The sequence below is a fragment of the Mytilus edulis genome, chromosome 13, assembly GCF_963676685.1.
Source record: "Mytilus edulis chromosome 13, xbMytEdul2.2, whole genome shotgun sequence".
NCBI classification, from domain to species: domain Eukaryota; kingdom Metazoa; phylum Mollusca; class Bivalvia; order Mytilida; family Mytilidae; genus Mytilus; species Mytilus edulis.
The window spans coordinates 23027488-23055410 of record NC_092356.1 but is presented as its reverse complement, the minus strand read 5'-3'; the positions used below and the strand labels follow the sequence as shown (position 1 = coordinate 23055410).

General features: G+C 30.5%; 1 protein-coding gene across 2 annotated transcripts in view; it reads right to left on the bottom strand.

Moving 5' to 3' along the window:
* LOC139501470 (solute carrier family 12 member 9-like) overlaps positions 1-24792 on the bottom strand; it is a 35918-nt gene extending 11126 nt beyond the window's left edge. The window contains exons 1-7 of one of the 2 annotated variants that reach the window (XM_071290544.1): positions 24619-24792; positions 22193-22220; positions 17534-17807; positions 11801-11935; positions 9350-9636; positions 7691-7859; positions 3829-3936 (exon numbers count right to left, since the gene is read on the bottom strand). In XM_071290544.1, the coding sequence (XP_071146645.1) occupies positions 3829-3936; positions 7691-7859; positions 9350-9636; positions 11801-11935; positions 17534-17807; positions 22193-22201 (982 nt within the window). In that variant the 5' untranslated portion in view covers positions 22202-22220; positions 24619-24792. The remainder of the gene's footprint in view (positions 1-3828; positions 3937-7690; positions 7860-9349; positions 9637-11800; positions 11936-17533; positions 17808-22192; positions 22221-24618) is intronic. The other variant, XM_071290545.1, reaches the window with a different exon arrangement.
* Between the last annotated feature and the right edge of the window lie 3131 nt (positions 24793-27923).

Below are 27923 nucleotides of genomic sequence, written 5' to 3'. Positions count from 1 at the left end.
TTATAAGAACTACAATCATGTTTCATAGCCAGCTTTTAATAAAATATTTTTCAATTTGCACTTCAATCGACTTGCAGTCAATCACCAAAGAAATCCTTTATCCCAATTTGAAAAATAACATGAACAGTTTCTAAAGAATATCCTATGGTCAAGACATTTTAATCCTCAGAAAATGACAAAAAAAACCATTAAATTGTGTCTAAATTTATTGTCTATGAACATGAAAGCAATGAATTCACACAGTTTATGTTTTTCGCAAGCAATGAATTTACACAGTTTATGTTTTTCTCATTGTTCAAGGCTGTATGGTTGCCTATAACTGCTTTATACATCAACTTTATTTTAACTTTGGCTTCCTTTAAATTAATTATATCCATTCAGATTCTAACTGGTCTAGATCTGCACTGTATGTCCTTTCCAGTAGCTATTTTCCTTAATACAGGCATGACATTGGACTTGGACTTCTCTTGAACTGAATTTTAATGTGTGTATTATGCGTTTACTTTTCTACATTGGCTAGAGATATAGGGGAAGGGTTGAGATTTCATAAACATGTTTAACCCCGCCCCATTTTTGCACCTGTCCCAAGTAAGAAGACTCTGGCCTTTTTTAGTCTTGTATTATTTTTAATTTTAGTTTCTTGTGTATAATTTGGAGTTTAGTATGACGTCCATTATCATTAAACTAGTATGTATATTTGTTATTAACGGGCCCAGCTGAAGGACGCCTTCCGGGTGCGTGAATTTCTGGCTGCATTGAAGACCTATTGGTGATCTTCTACCGTTGTGTATTCTATTGTCAGGTTGTTGTCTCTTTGACACATTCCCCATTCCATTCTCAATTTCATACTCGTAAGTTTGATGCAGTTTTTTTTCAAATGAATTAGTAGAGTTTTCTTTTCATATCAGGGCCTTTTATAGCTGACTACACAGTTTATATTTTTCTCATTGTTGAAGGCTGTATGGTTGCCTATAACTGCTTTATACATCAACTTTATTTTAACTTTGGTTGATAGTTGTCTCATCATGATGATGGAAGTTTTAACAACCTTGACTTGCTATACAGCCCTCGCACTGTCCACCTTCTCATCATACTAAATCTCCTAATTTTTATACTAAAGATTTTCTTCCCCAGGAATAGAAGACCTTAGCTGTATTTGTCAAAACATATAAAAATTTTGGGCTCTCAGTGCTTCTCAACATTATGTCCTTTCTATCTTTTGTCATTGAAGCGTCACTGATGAGCTTTTTGTCAATGAAACGTGCATCTGGCGTACAAAATTTGTATCCTGGTATGGTTTCTACAATAAGTTTATTGACATAGTGTACCTTTACTTGAAGCAGAAATCAATCTATCATTTAGAAGTTCTTTTTCATGTCAAATTTGCATGAAATTGTGAAGATGAAACATGCATCTGGCGTATAAAATTTGTATCCTGGTATGGTTTCTACGATTAGTTTATAGACTTATAGTGTACCTTTATTTTCAGCAGACGTCAATCTATCATTTAGAAGTTCTTTTTCATGTCAAATTTGCATGTAATTGAATAATTGTCATGCATTATGATTAATTAATTGTCAAAATAATGTTAAAAATTTGAACAAAATTTTAAAGTTTATGGAAAAAAGATTTAATAATCAAAAGACATGTTGTTTACATATATACAAGAGTGTGCAACTCATCAATGTATAAAGGAAAAGTGCACATGATGATAAACTGATCCATGTGATCATGTGATCCATGTGATCATGGTTGAAATTAGGTTGGAAGTTCTGTGGTTTATAAGAGTTCTTCAGTTACTATATATGGATTCATTGTTGTTTATTGTTTATTGTTTGTGTATTGCCACAAATATTTAAATGATTAATGACAATTAATAAAATTATATATTATATATACTATTGTATGTTGGATACCACTAACCAATACCAATGTTTGTGAGTTTCTTGGGTACAAGTGAACCCCAAATTCAAATGTTCAAGGACTAACATATTTTCAATAGAGATTGTCAAAACAATGAAATCAAATATCTACGAAAAGTTTTCAGCAATTCTAGAAAATCAATACCCACGAAAATAAATGATTTCACACTATCACTGGTATATCACTACTGAGGTTGAGAGTTCGAGCTCAACTGTCAAGGTTCATTTGACTCTAAATTTATCAGTTTTTCTGACGAGTTTATGTGGTTCTTTCTGGGAACTCCACCCTTCCTTGTGATTTACAGATTTCTGATGACGACGAAATGTGGGATTGCAATATCTCGCTTTTGTGACAATAGTCGCAGAGTCAACAAAAATGGGGAAGAAATAAATAACAATTTTCCTCTAGATGCTATCTTTTGATTGTAAGAAGCTTCTGTATAAGTTTGGAAAAAATCCAGGATGGTTTATGAATCTTTAATAAATAAATGTTTTAAAAACTTTAAATATTGCTATCAAACCTTATAATAACAAATTTGATAACAATTTTTAAAAACAAATAAATAGTTTGAAATAAATCATTTGTAAAAAAAATATTGTTATGTTATTATTTTTTTTGTATGTAAAATGATTGTCATAAGTATTTAAATTAATCATAATTATATGAACTTTTATAATGATTCACATTAAATACAATACAGTATAAAAATGCTGAAGACTTTTTCTTGCTTTAAGAAAAGGGAAATTATGTAGATTTCAATCAAACTACAAAATTAACCAAAAAGAAAGAATTTTTTAAAATATTTATAAAGTAAGTAATTATTCATGTATATACTGAAGCTGTGCTATTTGAGCAGTCAAATTGCATTGACTGTATATTTATATGTGATATACATGCAGTCACTGTCCGTATATTACCTTGTTTGTGACGTTGACAATGCCTTTCTGTAGTTTTATTTATGACGTCAATAAAACATACAGGTTCGCTGCAATTTTACGTTGTCCACTCACAATTAAAGAATGACGGTTTTTACCCTAAATACTTCACTTTGAACAGTTATAAGAGTTGCAGTATATAAAGAATAACCATAGATTGTCTCGAAATATCAATCTGTTATTTGTACTCGGCTCGAAACAGGTAGAAATGCTCGGCACAGCCTCGCTTTCTACCTGTTTCTAAGCCTAATTGTACAAATAACATTGATATTTCGAGACAATGTATGGTTATTCTATATATATAATAAAGTGCCTTTGTAAATTTACAACCAAAAAAGTACAAAAAATACAAAACTTAGGTTGCATTTAAAAAAATAATTGATAGGAGGTTTTTTTAGTACTTACTTACTTACTGCCCATTACCCAAATGAGTTTAAGTAATGTTGTTTTATTGAAATAAAAAAATAACTAACAAAAATTTAAAATAGTTTTCACATTATGTCTTTGAAGTCCTGAGAAAAAATATTTATTCGCGAAAAGTGTCAGTCCTAAGGATTTAACCACCAAAATATTGCATAGGACTGACACAATTTTAGTATTTTTCAATAGACTTGATAGTGAGGACCAGCAGATTTTCTTCAAGAACCACCAGGGAAAAAAAGATTTCGAGAACTGTGGGTGATAAAGAATGTACTCAAAGTTGAAACCCAAACCACACTCACCTACAAAAAACTTGATTTTCTGACCCTATATAATTCATGGCAAAAAATCGGAAAACAAAAACCTGAATATTTTTTTAAACATTATGTTTTCCTTTTCGCGAAACATAGAATCATATAGCAGAAGCGTATGTTTGTTAAATTGTATTGCTGGATTGCTGTTAACTGATATCTCACTAACATCTTTCCTTATTCATAATAATTCAAACTTAAAAACTTACTGGTACTATACAAATGCTTTGCTCACTAACCTGACATGTTAGCTCCATTAAGGATACCAGTTACACTACTGAATAAAATAGAAAATACTGTGGCAAAATCCATCTTGTCATGTGTTATATAGTCTCTACCATACTGTTCTGGAAAAAAAATGTCACAATTATTGAAAGGGGGTAGAAAAATGACATATGTGCAAGGACGAAAAGGAAATATAAAATCACAAGTTTTGAAAGAAAGATCTGCCATTAACACATATACTCAATCATGTCAATGTATTTTTAGAAAATGCGTCTTCGACAACAACAACATAATAGCATTATATGATGCAAAAAAACAAGAAAGTGTCTTCAGTACACGGATGCCCCACTCGCACTATCATTTTCTATGTTCAATGGACCGTGAAATTGGGCTAAAAACTCTTATTTTGCATTAAAATTAGAAAGATCATATCATAGGCAACACATGTCCTAAGTTGTTCTGACTTCAACTTCATCAAAAACTACCTTGACCAAAAACTTGAACCAGAAACAGGACAGAACTGTGCCTGTTCCAAATCAGGAGCTTGTAATTCAGTTGTTGTTTGTTGATGTGTTACATATCTGTTTTTGAATTTTCTTTCAATTTTTTTTTCACATAAATTAGGCTGTTAGTTTTCTCGTTTGAATTGTTTACATTTGTCATTTTTTGGCCCTTTTATAACTGACTAAGTGAAACCAGGTGCTCCGCAGGGCGCAGCTTTATACGACCGCAGAGGTCGAACCCTGAACAGTTGGGGCAAGTATGGACAAAACATTCAAGCGTGATACAGCTCTGAATTTGGATTGTGATCAAATTTTTGACATTACATGGGTTTTTTTACACAAAACAAATGTCAAGATTTTACAAATCAATTAAAGATTTCTTCTTATTTAAATCTAAAATTAAATAGTTGACACAGCATAGGTTTCTGACACAGAATGAATGTGGTCTAATGAACTTAAAAGTTTTTTTTTGCCTTTGAGCAATTCACTATGCTGTTGAATATTAATCCTCTCAAAAAAATGTTTGAAGAAATTTTCTTTTTATTTATGAAATCTGAAATGAGAAAAATTTAACCCCCCCCCCCCCCCTTTTTTCACATCCCCGTTTCCCTTTTTCCAAAACTGATATCAATTCAAATTTCTAATGGAGTTTGCAACAATAACTACTCTTTTAAATACATCATAAAATATTAAAATGTAAAATAAAGTGCTTGTTATCACTGAATGGTAAAGATTGGTTGGTAGTAAAAGTGAATATACATTGTTTATTGTATAAAACAATAAAAAAAACTTCATCAGCAACATTTTATATTGGCAAATTTCCAATGAAGTTATTTACATAAAGTTATTGGCAAATAAAAATAGAAAATGACATCATAGTCATGTCTGGCAAATGTCCAACATACATTATCTAAAAACATTTTAGATAAGATAAGGAAATAAGATGTAAAAAAACTGCTTGTTATCACTGAATGGTAAAGATTATTTTAATTTATCAGTTGGTAGTAAAAAGTGAATATACATTGTATATTTTATATAACAAAGATTTAAGTTGATTCTGGACAAAGAAAGATAACTCCAATTAAAAAAAAATCTTGCTATTGCACAATATTTTGCAATTAGATATTTCTTGCTTACTATTCTGGACAAAGAAAGATAACTCTAATTAAAAAAAAATTTGCTATTTCACAATATTGTGCAATTAGATATTTCTTGCCATTGCGCAATACTGTGCAATTGAAAAGACTTGCTATTGCACAATACTTGATATGGAATCCTGATTTGGACCAACTTGAAAACTGGGCCCATAATCAAAAATCAAAGTACATATTTAGATAAAGCATATCAAATAAGCCCAAGAATTTAATTTTTGTTAAAATCAAACTTAGTTTAATTTGGACCCTTTGGACCTTAATGTAGACCAATTTGAAAACTGGACCAAAAATTAAGAATCTACATACACAGTTAGATTTGGCATATCAAAGAACCCATTTATTCAATTTTTGAAGAAATCAAACAAAGTTTAATTTTGGACCCCCATTTAGACCAACTTGAAAACTAGGCCAATAATTAAAAATCTAAGTACATTTTTAAATTCAGCATATCAAAGAACCCCAAGGATTCAATTTTTGTTAAAATCAAACTAAGTTTAATTTTGGACCCTTTGGACCTTAATGTAGACCAATTTGAAAACGGGACCAAAAATTAAGAATCTACATACATAGTTAGATTCGGCATATCAAAGAACCCCAATTATTCAATTTTTGATGAAATCACACAAAGTTCAATTTTGGACCCTTTGGGCCCCTTATTCCTAAACTGTTAGGACCAAAACTCCCAAAATCAAACCCAACCTTCCTTTTATGGTCATAAACCTTGTGTTTAAATTTCATAGATTTCTATTTACTTATACTAAAGTTATGGTGCAAAAACCAAAAATAATGCTTAATAGGGCCCCTTTTTGGCCCCTAATTCATAAACTTTTGTGACCTCAACTCCAAAAATCAATCCCAACCTTCCTTTTGTGGTCATAAACCTTGTGCTAAAATTTCATTGATTTCTATTTACTTATACTAAAGTTATTGTGCGAAAACCAAGAATAATGCTTATTTGGGCCCTTTTTTGGCCCTTAATTCCTAAACTGTTGGAACCAAAACCCCCAAAATCAATCCCAACCTTCCTTTTGTGGTCATAAACCTTGTGTCAAAATTTCATAGATTTCTATTCACTTAAACTAAAGTTATAGTGCGAAAACCAAGAAAATGCTTATTTGGGCCCTTTTTGGCCCCTAATTCCTAAAATGTTGGGACCAAAACTCCCAAAATCAATACCAACCTTCCTTTTGTGGTCATAAACCTTGTGTTAAAATTTCATAGATTTCCATTCACTTTTACTAAAGTTAGAGTGCGAAAACTAAAAGTATTCGGACGCCGGACGACGACGACGACGACGACGACGACGACGACGACGACGCAGACGCCAACGTGATAGCAATATACGACGAAAAATTTTTCAAATTTTGCGGTCGTATAAAAAGTTAAGCATGTATGTCCAAAGTACGTATAGAATTGTCCAGGAACTGGAATTTTAAGTAAATATCTAAAATTTCAACCCAATTTATCTCTTAATTTAGCATATGATTTTATATTTTTTATTAGATATTTGAATAAATTAAGTTAAAATCAGTTTGTTTGCAAATGTTCATAGAAAGAAAAACTGAGGGACCAAAATTGTGCCGTGATCTACTAAATTTGAACAAAAATTTCTTAGTCCAATTTCCTCCTAAGAAACATGAAACAAATCTACTAAGTCCAGCATCCTGTCTCTGATATTTCTATTAGAACTTTTAAGGTGGTACCAAACACTTTAACTTAAATTAGTTTGGCTCGTTTAATTTTCATAAAATTTTGACAAAATATTTACTTTGACCCTTTGAAAAAAATATAAAAATTTCTAAAAATTTGAACCAACCGTTTTATCAGAAAAATTACACTGGTTATATAGCAGTTTGACAAACACTTATTTTGATCATTGAGAAGCTTAATATTCCTTTAACAACACAAATAATAAAAACGTTCAGCTGATTTTACAGAGTTGTCTTCCTGTAGTGTTAGGTACCACCTTAAACGGAATCCACATAATAATATCATTCAGGCCTTGCGGTCATAAAACTTTCGAGTCAGTTTTTCGTACTCATACTCCAAAATCAACCAATCAAAATGCTGGATTTCATGTTTCGAGCATGATTTTTGTGCTCCAAACACTGAGCAAAGTTTTATGACTTCAACCCCAGGTACGTATGTCCCTAATCTATGAAAATAAATGAATTCAAAGTACATCATACATTGTAATATGTATCCAATAATATACAAACCATAAAAATTATCTTTGAACGTTGTTCCTGAGAGACCAGTATAAAAGGTATGATTAGCACATGATTCATTCCTTTTGTCTAACATATCAATCCGAGGGTTCTGTATCAACTTTCTCTCACTCTTGGCAAATATACTAATGTATACAGACAGTGTACATACCACAGTAATCTGGAAAATAAATATACTGATGTATAGACAGTGTACAATTACCACAGTAATCTGGAAAATTAAATTTCAAAATACAAAACTTCTTGTGCCTGTCCAAAGCCAGGAACCTGTAATGTGGTTCCATTATGGTCAATCTAATCAGGGACCTTGTGTGGCTGGGTGGGATTGTTGAAGGACCTTGCAACAGAAATTGCAATTGCAACAGATATTGCATTATAAAAGACCTGACTGTAAAAGCTTAAAAATTATCCCCTACTTAGAGCCCCTAGCTGTTACCAAGTTGTTATTATTAGTTGCTGTCGGAAATGATTTTGTTTTTGGTTAGTTATTATGAAATAAATCAGCCTGTTGATTTTCTCTATATTATTTGTTCACATGTTTAAATCTCAAGTCTTTTTAAAGCTTACTATAGCAAAATGTATAGGGACTAAGTTTTGATTTTTATTCAGGTCTGTACAGTGACCTGTTATTATTCACATTTCAGTCCTTTGTTTTTTTGTCTCATTTGCAATGATCTAAATCATGTACAAATCCTTATTTTCATATTGACCAATTTTATCAAATCAGGAACCAAATAAAAATGCTGTATTAATTTTACATCTACAGATTAAATTAATCTAACTATAATCATGTGACATAGCATTTGTCCACACTTTACTTACAAGTATCCGAAAACATTTTATTTATCTGTTCATTAGAGCTAATCTCCTGATGCATGTAGAGTTAGACTTTGGTTAGCTTGCTTGCTTTGTTCAATTGAAATTGGGATAATATTCAATCAAATTTTAATATAATATATACAGGTTTAAATATGCCTATATATATTGTTTGTAGATGTAAATATTAATTACAATGATTGTGCTTATGTTTATAACTACAACCAAACAAGCAAGCCAAACCAAAGTTTTACCCTACAAGTATTTTGAAACTAGCTCTAAGCTTAAGATAATTATTACATCCTCCAATGGAATTCCATCCTTCAAACTTAGGAAAGAGTGAATTATAATGACAAGAGCAGAGTATCCTAAATGATTCAAATGCATAAGGTCAGCACAGGGAGCAGTCAATATACATTTGAACGGCCGTGTATTTGATTTGTCATTGTAGAATTATTAAAACTTTTTCAAACTTTTTTTTTGAGTGACTCATGCTAAATTCCAGATTGCATGTTGACCTCTAAAATGTCTGTTTTAATTTTCTTATGTTGATGGATAACTGTCGCATAAATATTAAATCCTTATTACTGTGATTCATTATTGTTAGTTGGATACGAGTTTTCAAGGGTTTCATGTGTACCAGTGATCCATAAATTCAAATGTTCAACAAATTTAAAATTTTCTATAGGCTTTGTATGCAGAGATTGGCATAACCAAAACCCAAAAATCAAATATTTACCAAAATGTTTACCTCATTCCACGAAAAAATTGGTACCCACGAAAATAAATGAATCCACATACATTTTTAATTAAAACAACAAACATATCACTTACCATAAAAATAACAATTAAAGTCTTAGCAAACATGCTTCCTCCAATCATACAAATGGCCAAACAGAAAAACAGGACTACAGATGAATACAGGTACTTATACCATTCCTTGTCATCTAGCGGCAAATAGGCCCCGCCATCTGATATCATGCTTCCCTTAGGACCAAAACTGTCTAGGACTGCTTCAACAAAGCCGGTCACGTAAAGTCCACATGCTAAAATATTGGCTACAAAAAACAAAAACCCAATACTGCCACCAAACTCTGGACCTAAAGCCCTGCTTATCATATCTGTGTTTTGTTAAGGTCTTTTGGAATACAGTGGCTTCTGCCAGATAATGGCCACAATTATCAAAGAACTGATTATATTACCATGGATTTGGTGCCCATACTAGACCACCCTCCTCCTCCCTTTACTGGACAGTTCAAAATTAGAAAAGAAATTTCTGCAGCTTTTCTGAGGATTACTTAAAGATTAAATAGAAACCCATTGAATAAGAGTGTTACCATTCCAGTTGAAAAAACTAGTACCAATTTATATACACAGAGGAATCTTAAAAGGAATTTAGTGTTTTATTTGAAAGAAAAATATAATGTCAAAAAAATACAATAGATCGTTAAAATACCCTTAAAAATGAGACTCATCTAGATTCATTTTGGTGATTATCTTGACCTTCCAATGATTCTCTTTGCTGTTTAATGCATATATTAGTAAAGTTTAAACATGTCTTATATATTAAAGTTTCTCTTTAATTTATTCATAGCCTCGCAAAAATACTTCACATATTTTTTTTTAAATCATTTGGTCCAGATGAGCTTAAAATATGACTATTTACTTAATGTATTTTTATTTATCATACCATTTTTATATATTTTGGTTTTATTCTATGATGCAGATTATTTTTAATTGGCAATTAGTCTGATTATTCAGGATCTTTTATTGGCAAGTTTCTTTATTCAGGATTTTGTATTGGCAAGTTTGTTTATTTAGGATTTTGTAATGGCAATTTTGTTTATTCAGTATTTTTTATTGGCAAGTTTGTTTATTCAGGATTTTGTATTGGCAAGTTTGTTTATTCAGGATTTTGTATTGGCAAGTTTGTTTATTCAGGATTTTGTATTGGCAAGTTTGTTTATTTAGGATTTTGTATTGGCAAGTTTGTTAATTTAGGATTTTTTTTGGCAATTTTGTTTATTCAGGAATTCTTATTGGCAAGTTTGTTTATTTAGGAATTTTTTGGCAATTTTGTTTATTCAGGATTTCTTATTGGCAAGTTTGTTAATTCAGGATTTTTCTTTGCCATGTTGGTTTATTCAGGATTTAATTCTTATTGGCAAGATTGTTAATTCAGGATTTTTCTTTGGCAAGTTTGTTTATTCAGGATTTCTTATTGGCAAGCTTGTTTATTCAGGATTTTATAATCATTGGCAAGCTTGTTTATTCAGGATTTTATAATCATTGGCAAGCTTGTTTATTCAGGATTTTATAATCCTTGGCAAGCTTGTTTATTCAGGATTTTATAATCATTGGCAAGCTTGTTTTTTCAGGATTTGTATTGACCAGTTTGTTTATTTAGGATTTTGTATTAGGAAGTTTTTTATTCAGGATTTTTTTATTGGCAAATTTGTTTGTTCAGAATTTATTTTTGACAAGTTTTTTTATTCAGGATTTTTTTATTGTCAAGTTCATTTATTCACATTTTTTAATTGGAAAGTAAGTTTTTTTATTCAGGAAAGTACATTCTTATTTTGTTATAATCCTGAGAATGCCATATTTGGAGAAAAATAAAAAACAAACAAAAAAACAAATATGGTAGACCTTAATTGCACATTTTTAGTTTTAATGTATAATTACGTAAAACATATTTTTAGTGTAATTATGCATTCAAAACTATTAATTCAAATCCTATGAAAATGATGCATAAAATCTCACTATTTTGCTGAGTTGACATTTTCTACATGTACCTAACACTGATATGCAAATTCTTTTTAAGTTTTTAAATTACATTTATGTTGCAAAAAGAGCTTTTAAAAATATTTCTTTTCTCCTAGAGAAAAAAAAAACATCAGGAAATATAATGTTAAGACAGTTAACTTTGTTTAAAAAAAATATACTACATAAATCAATTTATAATACACGATGATAAAGAGAATAAAAAGTGAATTTATAGCTAATAAATAAATGAAATTTGACTAGCTCTTCTTTTGTTCAGCTAATACATTGAAAAATCTACATAATATCAAACAATTTTGTAGATTTTCAAAATAACTAATGATGATGGAATTCATAACACAAATGCAATTTATAGCATGTGGAAGTCAAAGTTCATTATCAAAGTTTAAATTTTTTTTAGATGTATGTTGTTCTAGATTTTAATTATAAGCAAGTTTGATTTAGTTTTTTTTATCTCTTAAATCTTGCTAAAAAATTGTAAACATCTGCTGTCAAGGATACAGTAGGCTCCTCCTCCTTCTACTGCCCCATTGGTTGAAATTGCACAGATTGACAGGACTGTCATCATTAAAATAAAGTAAGCTAATACAAGCTGTAGCATAATTTCAAGTATTCCTGCTTGACCGACCACAAAACCTGAAAAAAAAATCACAAAATTTCAAGTTTGAATTTATTTATAATGATATATATCGAAACATAGGAAAACAACCTACAAATAATCAAAGATTCTGTAAAGAGGAGTACCTTATTTCCACACATCTGTAAAAGTCAAATACTGTAAATTCATAAATTATTGCTTGAATTTATTATTTATTATTTTTTAATAAATTGGAAATAATGGAATTTCAATTTTTGGGATTTTGAAGAAGAAAAAAATTTCATACAGATTTATATTTCAGCTATCAGAATGCAAGTTCTTATTCTTGCAAAACACACCAAGTTGCATTATTCATCATGTTCATATTAATAGAAACTTTGCAATAATCTCTAAATTTACAGAAACTGAAACTTTGTTCAATTTATCCACATTTCAAAAAAAAAATGACACCAGTTCCAGCTTAGAGATGGATGCATAAGATGTGACATGTTTAATTGTTCATTTCTAAAAGTCTGCTTTTTTTTTTGCAGTCCCTGGCAACATTTCTGTTAATTTAACTTTTTTTCCCTGCAGACTTTTTATGTATCACAAAATGTATATATGCAAAGTTTCTATAAATTTTACTTTTCCCCTGTCGACTTTTTCACGTATCATAAAGTGTAATAATAATTATTATATGCGATATTTCTTTTGATTTTATTTTCCTAGATAAGTTTTTTGATATATCATATAACCATTTTGTGAATCTTTAATTATACCTAACTTTTATGTAAATTTGACTTTTTTCACTGAAGACTTTTGTTGATATATTATGTGACCGTTTTGTGTATTGTTAATGTGTATGCGATGTTTCGGTAAATTTTATTTTCCCTGGAAGTTTTTGACTTATAATGTTACCATTTTGTTTATCTTTAATATCATATATATATGTAACGTTTATATAAATTCTATTCTTTTTACACTGAAGACTAATATGTGACATATTATGTGATAGTTTTATGTATCTATAAGTATATACGATGTTTCTCTAATTTTCACCTTTTCCATTGAACCTTTGGTTATATATTACGTGACCATTTTGTGTATCTTTAAAAGTAAACACGATTCGTGTGCCTTTATAAGAAATTTTAAATCAGGTTCTGTAAATTTAACTTTTTTCACAATATATTATGTGACCATTTTCTGTATCTTTAAGAATATTAAGGCATTTCGAAAGAATGACAAATGAAAAAAATATCACATTGTATTGTATGTAAGAAAAAGCTATATAATTTCTGCTGTGTTTTCTGCAAAATGGATGCAAATTGGTAACTTGTTCTCCAATTTAAGATACCTTATCATTGTACAAATGTATGTACAAATCTTTTGAAATAAAAATTAGCCGTTCACTTATCATGCTTATGTTAAATATATTTACTTGATTTGTTTTTGAACGATCAGATGACTTTGATAAACAATATATATTTATTTTATTAAAAAATCAATAAATATGAAAAATTAATTGTTCTTTTTTTCAAATAATATATATTCAAGACAAAGCAAGCGATCATCACATTTTATCAAAAGTTCTTGGACTTGCATTACTAAGCTTCATGGAGGTAATTTTATTTTATTTCTTAATTAACATCATTCAATTATATTATAGAAGATGATACATTTTAAGCATGTAATTTAAATGTCTATGGAAATTAACACAAAACAGTTACAACTCAAATTGTCAAATCAACATGAATAAAAAATAAACAGTGATAGAGGTCAAAATAAGGTCTTCAAAAAAAGACAAGCATGATGATAACAAAACAGAAATTGAATCTTTTCCTTTCTACTTATGAGTTTATTTTCTACCTGTCTACTGTGGAAAGTCCATTCAGACCTAATTAAATCAAATCTCTACCTGTCCACTGTGGACAGTCCATTCTGACCTAACTAAAGTGTCACTGTGGATTCTGACCTAATCAAATCAAATCTCAGATTATGTAAAAATAAAAAAATAGAAAAAAAAGTTACATTTATTTGCAGTTTTGTAAAGTCCAAATGATTATGATGTCTAGCAAGGCTATTTTATTTTTTAAATTAAGCCTTGCAATACATCATAATTATTTTGACCAAGTTTTTTTTATATTAAATTCTTAAATTATGATGCAAGAAAAGAAATGGAAACATTCTAGAAGTTTTGGCTGACTTACATTATATTATGTACCCATTTGCAGTATGGACATTTAAAATTGACATTATTCTTCAAGGTTGTAGTGAAACTACATGTATTATGTCTCCTGTTCTTTGGATTTTTAAATGCAATGCATCATGGGAAATTAATGATGTAAAGTGCATGGTCAAAACTAATAGTCACGCTGCAATTTCTCATGATATTTCATAATTATAAAACAATGCTTCAAAAATTATAGTGGGGTAGCTCTGACTCACGGTCTGTTTTTAATGAACTTGGTACCACCAATAGGAGCATAATTATTACAGGTTGATTTGTTTGTTTGGTTTAATTTTGTTATTATGCATTTTAATTTCCTGATGACATATATACAAGTATTTTTTTTGGACCCAAAATTTCCAACATATGTCAAACAAATTCAAATGTAAAAAATACAACTTTATACGTACATGTTCACATCATAAACAATCAAAATAGTACGAAAACAAAATTATGACGAAATAACAAACAAAAAATCGCATAAATCACCACCTACATGTACAATGTATATGATCTAGTTAAAATACAATCTTTATTATATATTTTTTAAAAGGTTTTTAAGGATGTACTTAGGTCAGATTTAGGAATTTTTGTCATGTTTTGTACACCTATTTTCTTTCAAATAAGACTTCAATAGCTTACCAAAATTTAAACAGATTCTAAATTTCTTTTCTTTTGATTTGATACCCATATCATATACCAATGCAAGTATAAGGTAAAAGTCCTAGACAGCCTTTTTCCGTCATTAAAAAAAAAAATCTTGAAAATGAGCTCCATATCAATATTTTTAGCTTATTATATTCCTTTAACAAATGCTCTTTGGTGGGGTCATTGTGTCTTTGACACATTCTCCATTTCTATTCTTAATTTTATTTTCTGACTTATAGTATTAATTTAAAATTCTAGATTTATTTAATTTCAGACTTATATATATAGTATCAATTTAAAACTTTATATTTATTTAATTTCAGTTTTCCTGTTTGAATGGTCTTACACTAGTAATTTTTAGGGCCCTTTATAGCTTGCGTGTGAGCCTGAGGCTCCGTGTTGAAGACCTAACCTTGACCTTATAATAGTTTTCTTTTATAAATTGCGACTTGGATGAAGAGTTGTCTCATTGGCACTCATACCACATCTTCCTATATCTAATTATCATGCTAATACATGTTATAGTATTAATCTAAAATTCTAGATTTATTTAATTTCACGTAAGTTCATCCTTGTAATATGAAATATTATGTAGTTAATTAAGGTGGTACCCAACACTTTCACTAAAATTAGTTTAGCTAGTTTAATTTTCATAAAATTTTGTCAAAGTATTTCCTTTAACCCTTCAACAAAATTATAAAAATTTCAAAAATTTTGAACCAACCGTTTTGTCAGAAAAATTACACTGGTTATATAGCAGTTTGACAAACACCAATTTTTATCATTGAGATGCTTAATATTCTCTTTACAACACAACATAATTAAAACGTTAAGCTGACTTTACAGAGTTATCTCCCTGTAGTGTTAGGTACCACCTTAAAGTGTACTAGGTCACAAATACCTACGTCCTGGCAATGCACTGTATGATAAAACTGGGTATTAGGTATAATAAATTATTCTGCACTACAAATATTCTTGAAAAAATCAAAGAAAACAATTCAACCTTTGCCTAATGACTCGTATATCAAATGATACATTCTAATTTACAATTTACATGTTATGAGTGTTAATTAGTACATTTGTACCACTTAGAAAAGGTTTCTCTCTAGCACCACTTCAATTTTAACTACATATTCCATTTTCAAAATGATTCATACAATATTAGTTCAAGCTAATACTTGTGTTTGATCTTAAGGGTAAAGGGTAAAAAACAATCCATACATGTACCAGTAAAAAATGGAACTGTCACCCTTTCACAAACCACAAGTTCCACTCTAATTTTATTGTATTTTAAACTGCATTCCATTTTCAAAATGATTCATACAATATTATTTCAAGCTAATACTTGTGTTTGATCTTAAGGGTAAAAGGTAAAAAACAATCCATACATGTACCGGTAAAAAAAATGGCTCTGTCACCATTTCACAAACCACAAACATGATGATTTCATTTAATTCCTTAAATATTTGTCTTTAGACCGAAACAAACATTATCATTATTATACATGTGTTTACTGTCACATGATGAAAAAAGTTAAGGTCAGAAGGTACAGTATTTCTTATATGTTTACCATACTTATTTTTTCCATGAGTTTATCAAGGAGACATATTGCAGGGGTAGAAATAACTTTTTTTGACTTAGTAGTCTAAGACTTTGGCTAATATTATTAAAGATCTTAAGTGAGCAAGCTCATATCAGGGGTTCAAATAAGTGTTGGACTGAGGTCCTGAACCAGTCTTTTCTATTGGAGGCCCGGGGCTTTTCCTTTTCGAATAAAAAAAGTTCATGACTTCCAAATCTTACACAAATTGACACTGATGTTTAGTAAAAATCTGTTGGTTTTAAATGAGGACCTTTCATTTGAAAATTCAAATAGTCCTGTGAACCTTTCAATATTTAAAGCAAATTTGTAACCATGCATATATACCACATCTTCCCTCTCCCCCAAAAAAAATGATTGTCTGACACAATTCTATTTTTAGTAGTAATGACATCGACCTAAGATCAAGGGACTTGAATATCAAAAGAAATCATCCTCCTATTATATGTGGCTAACCACATATTTAAGTAAGATTACAATCCCATGTATAGTACGGAAACCACTTTCCTGCACTAATTTTTAAATTTTGACCTTGACTGCAGACTTAACTTCAAAGGCCATTTTACAGGCAAAGGAAACTCATTCTAAATTTTCCGGTCGTATGGCGGCAAAATTTTATCATTAAGACTATAATATATAATGTTCGGAAAACACTTTTCAGCACAATTTTCTGTTTATTTTTACTAACTTTTTTTCTAAAAATAAAAATAGATCATCCTCTCATTCATGTCATTAATGTGTATTTATTTTTGCATTTTATGTTACATCTTTTTTTAAATGATTACAACACTAAAAAAAAAAATTATTGTCATCTGAACCCAATGATCATTTATATAGAAATGTATCAGTTCTTCATATAATAAAGTATGTTCAACCATAGCTACTGTTTTACATGTTGTTGTAGATATGTATATATCCTTATTTTCACATATGTGGAAAAATTTATATGCCTTTCACAAATGAAAATGCATCAGACAAAATATAATGTATCTGATTTGCCTTTTAACTCTTGTCAGTTTGGGATTGTGAAAGGGTTGGAATCCCCCCTTTTTTTTTTTATGATGAACGCTTTTGAATGGGAACATATGGTTAGAATCCATCTTTATCCTGGGTTGGAACCCCCCTTTTCAAAATGACTGAAATCCGTTACTGCTTGTATTAATTACTTGACAAAAAAGTTACCTGCTCTCAGAAAAAGAAGAGTACTAAACATTGACAATGCCACTGGACAAAATACACCAGCAAAAGTGCCCAAAGTTCTATTACTGGACCTAGGTCTGGCAGGATTTCCATCATTGGCATCTGGTATTAGGTAAGCATTGGACTGTGACATCTGCCAAACCAAGCGTGTCCGTGGGGACGACTGTCCTGATACTAAAGGTGAATGTTCATCATCGACTCCATTAAAGGAACCTGTTGTTGATGAATTCATTCTTTGCATTGGTGTGGAAGGGAGCTGAAAAAATATGTAAACAGTTAAACATTTGAAGTCTCTTTTTAGTGATTTAATCATTATTTGGTTCCTCTTAAAGCACAGTAAATTTAATGAAATATCAAGTACAAAATTGACATACATTGTATTTACACTTTAATTTTTTATATTTGGCAGACAATACATGCAATAACAGAGCGGCAAAAAAGAGCATTTCAATCATTCATGTTGTTAGGATACGAAAATATTATATCTGATAATGAACAAAAAAGAGTTTTATTTTAATCTTGAGACATGACAGATGACAGTTTTGAGGACTACAATTTGTGAGAAAGATTTTATGACCTTGACCTTCACTGGCACAATAATCTTGTTCTAAACTAGGTCTTACTTTGTCAAAGGACATTTACTAGCTAAATTTAGAAAGATATAAACATGATAAACTGGAAACTATAAATTGTCCCAATTTTAGACTATTAATTGCTAATGTGACTTTGACCTTTGACATAAAGGCCTCAAAATCAATACATAATTAAGTCAGACTTAATCATCACATGGGACACTACAGTTAAAGTTGAGGAAAGATTCAAAAGACAACATCCAGAAAACATAATTTTCTATCTAAATTTGCTTTAGTCCAATATTTAACATGTAGCTACTTATAATTCTTATCTCATGGGACATTATCAAACCAATTTTGGTGAATTTAAATAGTTTGGCATACACGCGATACATGTATGATTCAAAAGATGATATCTGGAAACCTTAATTTTGTTCTGAATTATATCAATAGATGCTGTATATCTGGCCTTGACCTTTGACCTATGACCTACTAGTTCTAACTAAAATCAGTAATATTCTTTCCCACAGCAGTGTGTGTTATCAAAACTCATTTTGGTGTTAAGATATATAATTTGTTTCTCTTCCAAGATTTTTTTCTTCTGGAAATTGAAATATTGGTGTACAGACACTAGGATATCATTCAACATACATGTACATGTATAAGCTTGGGTCAACTTTGCTGCAACTAGGTTAATACAACAAGAATGGTTAAATTAAACTGTAATGTCTTATGAACCAAACTTCAATATGAATTTAATATTAAAACAAGATCGATACCCTAGCCTGCAGAGTTAAGACTGGCCTGTGGTTCTGATGGACCAGAGACACAAATAAAAAACGAGCTGAATAGAGTTAATATTTTATTTATATAATTATATTACGTGTACATGTATGAACCCCTCTGAATTTGGAGGATTTTCAGGAAATATTAGAAAAGAAAATCATATAGAGAAATAGATGAGCAAAAACTCTTTGAAATTGTGATGAAGAAAGTCAGATTTTTTTTCTCAGTGACCTGTATTTGTCCCATCTTTACCCTTTATTTGTTTTCAATTTTTTCCCATTGGCAGTCATACCACATCGCCTAAATTTTCTAATTTTGTTTGATGTTTTTAATTCTTTAATATTCTTCATAAATACTAATGTTGATGTGACTATAAATGGTTTAGCATTTCTAATCTAAGTACATAAACATGCGTAGTCATTAAATTTTAAAAACAAACTTTAAAGCTTGTCAAATTTTAAGAACAGTTTTTGACATACATTTTGTACATCAAGCAAACATGACATAAATGGCTTCTTTTTATTTTATTTTTTGCTCTTTTCAAGTCTTATGATTTCTTGTTTATTATCACATGATTATAGAGAATAAATTTACATCATGTGTTAACTGTACAGGTATACATGGTATACGTGTGAATTATAACTTGTGTTAAAAGTTGTCACTGGTGATCATCCTTAAGTATGAATCTGTCATAGTCCCTATATACATGCAATATAAGCTAGAGTGGGGCGCACATATTCGCTGGGGACACATTTTCGCCGTTTTATGATTTTGAGGTGTAAAAACTTCAAAGGATAGATTAAATGGAAGAAATATGCCGGTAAATTAGATTTTCATAAAAAATTTGATTATTTTTTAAACTACGACAAAATTGTGGCACTTAATTACCGCAAAGGACAGAAAACAGACAACGATTTGCGGCCAATTTCCTGAATGAAAAACACGATTTCAAAGAAGTATTTCTTGGTAATTCTTTGACTAATTGCCCTAAATTTCAATTCTGTACACCTTTGAAAAATCACTGCTATTCATCTATTATAAAATTGATTTGAAAAATATTGTTTAAAGCTGCAGTTTTTTGGGGTTTAGATAGATGTATAAAAACGGTGAATATGTGTCCCCCATTGACAAAACATCAGGCAATTTCAAACACTCTTTAATCAAACTTTTCAGATGATTATTTTCAAACAAACACGTTTTCAAGCTTAAGAATATTTTGCATTTGAAGTTATCTTCATATAGAATTATCAGTATACTTCAAAAACAGGTAGACCTGAACATAAACTGTAGAAAACATAGAAAGATGTGGCGAAAATGAGCACCCCACTCTACCCTCTTTCTGATTGAATTTTCAGTATTTTTGTGATATTACTTTTTTGTATGAAAGCTAAGTTATGTGTCAGGTCAATACCACTTTAAGGTATAGTACTTCATAAATTAATAGAAAATTTAAAACAAAGGATATTGGGTATCAATCCATGACACAAAAATCATTTCATGCATACATGTAGCAATAATTAACATCAACAAAAAACACACAAAAAGCAAAGGAACAGCGCTGTTCTTGAACATCTCTAAGTCACAGTGAGGCCTTCTGTTGAACAGGGAGCAAAAACTGTCACCTCACTGCAAATTTAGGACCTCATTTAAGACAGCTCCTATTACAAACTTGAGTGGAATACTTTGCAAAAAAAATTTGGATTTACTTTTTTTAAGATGTCAGTACCTCAGGCCTCTTGTAAGTCAGGTCAAAATACCAGTCCTCTCATATGTCAAGTCAATACTCCTCTCATATCATCATGATCATACATGTGCATATAATGTTTGTAAGGTCACTACCCCTATATGTCATATGTCAAGTCAATACTCCTCTCATATCATCATGATCATACATGTGCATATAATGTTTGTAAGGTCAATACCCCTATATGTCATATGTCAAGTCAATACCCCTCTCATATCATCATGGTCATACATGTGCATATAATGTTTGTAAGGTCAATACCCCTATATGTCATATGTCAGGTCAATACCCCTTTCATTTCATGAACTTTAAACATGGTGAATTCACTTATAAATTAATGATAGCAATATATATAGTGAGGTTTCTATTAAGTGAAAAATGTGACGTTGATTATTGCAATAATAAGAACTCTCATTCTGATCGATAGATGTACAGTAACATTATACACTTACCATGCTTACATGTCAAAATCAATTCAATAAAAGCAGCAACACCAAGATAACTTAAAAAATTGTTAATCTCAAGAGTGCTTGTTTTGATAAATATAAACCAGTCACCTTTAACATGTTTATATATATACTACAGTTACCTGAAAACAGCTCAAAGTATTTTTGAGTTTTTGTCTAAAAACTAGAAAAGTCACCCCTTTTTTTTTTAATAAAATCCAATAACTAAGTAACTTAAATCTTTGAAAAATACAAAAAAATATAATCTTAATCATGTTAATTTAGATGTGTTAGCTATATCTAAATCAAATAATTTTAGCACCTTTTAACAATCAGTATAGGTATGATTTATATGCAGTGAAATGTGACCGTTTACAGTATACATGTATATGTTAATCATAAACTTATGAGAAGTAATATCTAGACTATTGTGTACATGAATATGCATCACAAAAACATATATATAGTTCAGATGTTAGTACAAACCACATAAATCAGCAATTTTTCATCTTTAAACTTTAAAGCATTGTTTAGCTTTGAATTGTGTATTATCATGATTATATAACAAATCAATAGTCTCTGTTTGCCATTTCCCGTAATTGACCCTGTAATTAGAGATCCCTTTTTTAGTTGTTTCCTTTAGCATGTTTAGGAGCTCGCGGGACATACATTTATATTGACAATGGATCCTGGAGAGCTAGCCAAAAGATAAAATTGATCTGTGCTTATAATAAATGTGTGTATTGTAAACTAAGTTTTTCAATTCTTTTGATATTAAAAGTTATTTTTCACTTAAAATATGTTAAAGCACAGATTATATATATCACTTTCAAATTATCATGCTTAATGTGTGGGCAAAAGCCAATTTTATCTGGTAATTCATCGATAAGAACCAGTCTATGATTGACAAAGAGAAGTAATTTGTTTAAAAAAGAGTGTAATAATAGAATCAAATCAGTAATTGGCAAATGGACTATTGATCGCAAACATTAGCTGAAGACATGAACTTTCTTTTTGCAAAGGTTATAAAGCTGATCAAAATTGAGAAACTTGCTGTATATCTTTACACACAAGAGTTACCATGGTTACTTACTGTTGTCATTGATCTTCAGTAATGTTTCCTAAAAAATCCTCTGATAAGTAAGTAAAACAAGAGTTTGTCCCTAGTACACGGATCCATGCCCCATCCGCATTATCATTTTCTATGTTCAGTGGACTGTGAAAATGGGATAAAAACTCTAATTTTGCATTAAAACTAGAAAGATTATATCATAAGGAACATGTACATGAACAAAATGTTTACTAAATTTGGAATGCAACTTCATCAAAAACTACCTCAATAAAAATTTAACCTGAAGCGGGACAGACGAACGAACTGATGCACAGACATGAAAACATAATGTCCATAAATGGGCCATAATAATTAGACAATTTTTAAGTGTGCATTATAAGTTACACTCACATGCATGTACTCTGAATCAAATACAATTTACTTCACACACCTCCCCAACTGTTATGTAAATTATTCAATAACCTATGTTGGCGTTGGATCAAATTGAACTAAAACAAAATTGACCGTCCTAATTAAGACTAGTTGATTTTTGCAAAGAAACGACTTGATGTACATGTACTGTAATTTGATTTCAGCTTACTGAAGTTCCTTCAGACACTTGTAAGAAACAAAAGGATCAAATTTAAGAACCAGATTTATTTTCACATTCAACATGCACATGACATACAGGTACACAAATGAATATAGGGGGTCTCATTGGGGGGTTCTGATCCCGGATCACGCTTACCATTTTGTCAGATTTTCTTATCCTGCTTACACTAAATGTATGTACAATGTATGTAAGCAATTCTTATTTTTTTGTCATTTCCCGTGTCCCACTAGACTTCATTTCCCATTTTCACAGCACAATAATTTGACTTAAACGTGTCACGCTTACAAAAAATCCTTCATCCTGCGTCAAGCTTAGACCCCAATGAGACCAACAATATAGTTGTCAGATGACAATTGGATGATGTTCTTTCCATTTACAATCCAAACTGTTCTGATTGTAGGTAATAAAGAAACAATACAGAAACGGACATGTTTTAAAAAAACGTACTCCCTACTGCCCTATATATTACCCTAATAGTTTCTGATATCAATAAAATATGTCATTCAAACTACAATGTAGTTAAACATGTTAAACAGTGATACCAGTTTATCAAACTTGTATTTTGTCACTTCAAATTTGTTCTAATCACATTCAATTTATCACAGAATGGTACAGAATGCAAACAGGGTAATGAAAAAATGGCGCCAATTGCATTCCCAATTCTAAATGTATGTATGTAAGCAATTCTGACTTTTAAAGGCACTTGTTCTACTCAAAGGTAAGCCCCCTCCTCATGTCTTTCTTTACAATACTTCCTTTGGAAGAAAGAGGTACACCAAATGGATTTTACAAGTGACTGTGGGACAAGAATATCAGTCAGAGCTCAGACATATTGTCTGAATCTGCTTTAGAGTCAGACTCAAAGTCACGTCTAAATTTGTAAGTTTTAGGATTTGTTTCCCTGTAGTGTAAGACAAAATATGACTTTAATAAGCCAAATATTGTTAAGCAAGAAATAATTGACCAGAATCAAAAACTTGCAAATATTGACTCCTACAAGTCAATAAGTTACCAAAGACCGACGCATATTTATAAAAAGGTCATGCATCTAAATCAAATAATGACAACATTGAAAGACAATGCTTTCTCTTCTATAGATTCTAAAGAAAAATATGAATGAGAGACTAAAAAATCGGAGATAATGTTAATTAACCTTAGAAGGCAACCACTTGAAACCAGGCACACTTAATGAGGTAAAACATCTGTGTTTAGTGAGGATGTTCAATTAGATAATTAAATATAGATACATGTAGCTCAAGTCCTTGTGAACTCTCAGACAGGTTTTTGCTGTCATAGGTGGTGTACTTTGGCCACCAAGTAAAATTAAGTTTTTTCATCAACATAAATAGACCTAAACAAGTCTTTCATTTTTTGACTTAGATAAGTCTAAAATTGAAACACATTTTTATAATAAATCCATGTTTTGACTTCTTAATGTCAAAAACAAAAATCGACTTGTTTATGTCTGAGCTCTGACTGAATATCTGCGGAACTGTAGATATCAGGGGGTCATGATATTTTTTGACAATTTGCAGTCCAAATACAATTAGGGACCCAAGAGCTAGGATAACAACTTAACAAGTGCTCATACCTGCCAACTTTTCAAAAAATGCCTGTTGGGGCTTTAGTGCAAGATGGCTCTCATAGTCCTACAAAACCTTCAAGGATGCCTTAAAATATACTTGATGTTGTTTTTTGGGAGCCTCCATGGGGAAATGCCCCACAAATAGTGACAGTTGGCAAATAGAGTGTTTACCTGTTGACAATAAAAATTTAAAAAATCATACATACATATATATGTACATGTCATACATGTATGATTTCCACAAATTCGCACAAATTATGAAGTGCTTACCTCGCTTTCATGAATTATCGGTCTGTGACTTTATTTTTTTCTTGACACTATCAATATGTTGAATTAATGACAATGACAATGGCATGAGATATACAGAGTATTTACTGGTTACCACCAGATTGACGATAGTCCCGTGATTATTTTTTTCAGACCGGAAGTAAATAAAGATGTTATAAAAGTTAAAAGAGGAAACCAAACACGTTCATCTAATTTCCGTATTTTGAAGTGATTTTTCTATACTCTGGTACCAGAGTATATTATGTCTCTGTTTATACTTTAAAAGGATGTACTTAGGTGAGGTTATGTAAAAATTAAGAAATTAAGAAATTAAAATTGATACTTAAAGCTGGTAAAGCATCAATTAAGGATAAAGATAAGCTAAACATATTCATTGCTCATGGACCTCAGTCCTTTTCTTGATATTTGAGATTTAAAATGTGTCGGGAAAAGGCTGACTCGGACTTTTACCTTATAATTGCATTGATATCATTTAGGTCCAATAACAATAAAAAGAAAATCAAGAATCTTCTAAAATTTTGATAAATGACCTTTCATGAGCTATTTAGTCTTAATATGAAAAAATAAATGGGTGTTATGGGGCAAAATATTTTACATTGTATTGTATGGAAAAACACCAAGGAGTCCGAACATTTGACACAAATCCAAAACCTCACCTAAGTACATCCTTAAAAAAAACAGGTAGTCGTAAAACATTTATTTTGATTTCATAACAGGCTATGGATTTGTAAACTGAACGATGCACTCATAAACGGTCACACTTCAACATTAATACCAGCGACAAGTAAAATCTGGCGGCAATATTAAACTGTGAAACGGTTTATCAAAAGTGAGACAGTATTACACTGTCTACTATGATGAATTATATAATGCAATCTTATGTCTCTGGTTGTAAAAATACAGGTTATTTAATGTGCCAGAGAAACAATACAATCGAGAGTAAAGTAAAGTAAAAAAAATAAACATAAACCATCACACATTTTCAAAGACGGAAATAACTGCTATTCATATTTATGATATTTAGTGCACCTTCAACCCCATTTTCATTTCAGTGATGTTTGAACTATTACCGTTTTTTATGGTTTAATGTTTTAAGATAAAATCAGGTTAGTATGATTAATTTAAGAATTGAGTGCTTCTTTTTTCAATTTTATTGGGGTGTAAAAGTGTTAACCGAAGCATATTTTGTATGAGAAGCGCTTCATTCTAGAAATGTGCGCACGATCAACACTTTGCTTCCTTGTGAGCAGAAACCTTCTATCAAGTAAATCGTGATAGGAAATACAAGCCCGGGAATATCAGCATTTGAGAGATATATATACTCCGTAATATGCAGGCGCTGTTTGAATGTTGCTACATAGAAATGGGAAGTTCATAATTGGGAAGTTGAAATCATCTTTTTTGCCCGGTTAAAGTTTTGTCAATTTCTAGATGTAACCTCTTTCCTAACGTACACGTGGCAATTAAACTGCTGATAAATAATTGCATCCTACATTGTACAATCTTACATTTTAGTCATCTAGGATATGGCAACATTCATGAGGAAAATGAAAACCCGTGATTTATTTAGGAGGAAGTAGAAACATGTAACAGTTAATTATAAAAATACCTATTCATTCTATATATGAGGAAAATGAAAACCATGACTTATTTTCGGGATAGATAAACAGGATACATTATATGTCCAAGAAAATAGAGCGTGATTGGGTTAAAACACAAATACAGGGAAACACACTAATAAAAGATTTTAATTAATATTGAAAATTACATGGACACTTATAATTTCTCAAAATAAGAATTCTAGACCAGATTTCAGGTCACGCAAAACAGCCAGTCTCACGTAGCGTGCATTACTGAACACACAGAGATCAAGGCTAGATTGTTATTATTAAAAAGGAGATGTGGTATGAGTGTTTATGAGACAAGTCTCCAACTAAGTAAAGTGTATAAAAAGCAAACAATTATAAAGATCAAAGTACGGCCTTCAACACAGACCTTGGTACACACAAAACAGCAACCTCAGCATAAAGGGCCGCAAAATGACTATAGTGTACCATATTCAATCATGTGTCTGTGATAGTAATTTCACATCGACTTCCATGGGCTGAAGTTTATAGTCCTATTGTCAAATTGCCGAAAATAGGTGAAACAGGAAAATCAACGGCCTAATCTATATAAACACGTAACTATATGATCTACACCAACAAACGACAAACAATGATCGAACAACAGGCTCCTTGTACAGTTGTATATGGGGATTCTGGATTAAGAAAAAGGGAGACATTAAAAAGCTTAGACGGGCCTATCATCTATGATACTCAAAATATCATATTATGTTTAATTAAGAATATCAGAAAATGTTCCACTTACCGACGTATAGAGATGACGCATTGAAAGACGTTATATCCAAAGGAAATTACCAACAAAAGTTTGAGAATTGATTGAAGCATATGGGCTAAAAAAATATAATGTATTTATATTCACTGCAAAGTTCTAGTTTCAGTGATTGTAAGAATAAAAGGAAGGTTATCATTACCAAATAAAACTTATCAGATATCTTCCTTATTTATTAAGTGTAAATGATCGACGTCACATTGGGTATAAAGAATGTATTGTGTTTTACCGGGAAAATTATCTATATTCAAAAACAGAAAATGTTGGTATTGGTATACTAAATTGCTTAAGTTACTGAGATTTTCATTTTCTATATTTAGATTATAAAAGCTTGTAATTTCTTTCGTTAATTACATTTAAATATTATCAACACACAATTAATCTTTCCTGTTGAATATCCAATTGAAACTAAAAAAAAACTTAGAATATGATTTATCTAATTTAAATTATATATCAAATTATTAAAACTGTTTCGATTACATACCAATATGAAACTAAATAGAATTACTGGGTGTAAAATCAGTTGCTTTTTTGTTTTTGTACTCGTGTGAAGCAGAATACCTTCAGAACCTTCTAAAAGACCCCCAAAAAGCACCTTGCAAAATTCTTTAATTTTACTTTCAGATATACATGTATTGATGAAATCCTATCATTGAATAACCCATATTTCAGTCAGTACTTGCATCTCATATATCCCAATGAACTTGAAATAAAGGACAGTACTGATACAAGATGGACTGCTTCATACCTGGATATATTTTCCTCAATATTGACACAAATGGACGACTTCACACTAAAATCTAAGACAAACGGGATGATTTCAACTTTCAAATAATCAATTTTCCATTTCTCACCAGTAACATAACCTCTTCTTCGTTGTATGGTGCTTGCAT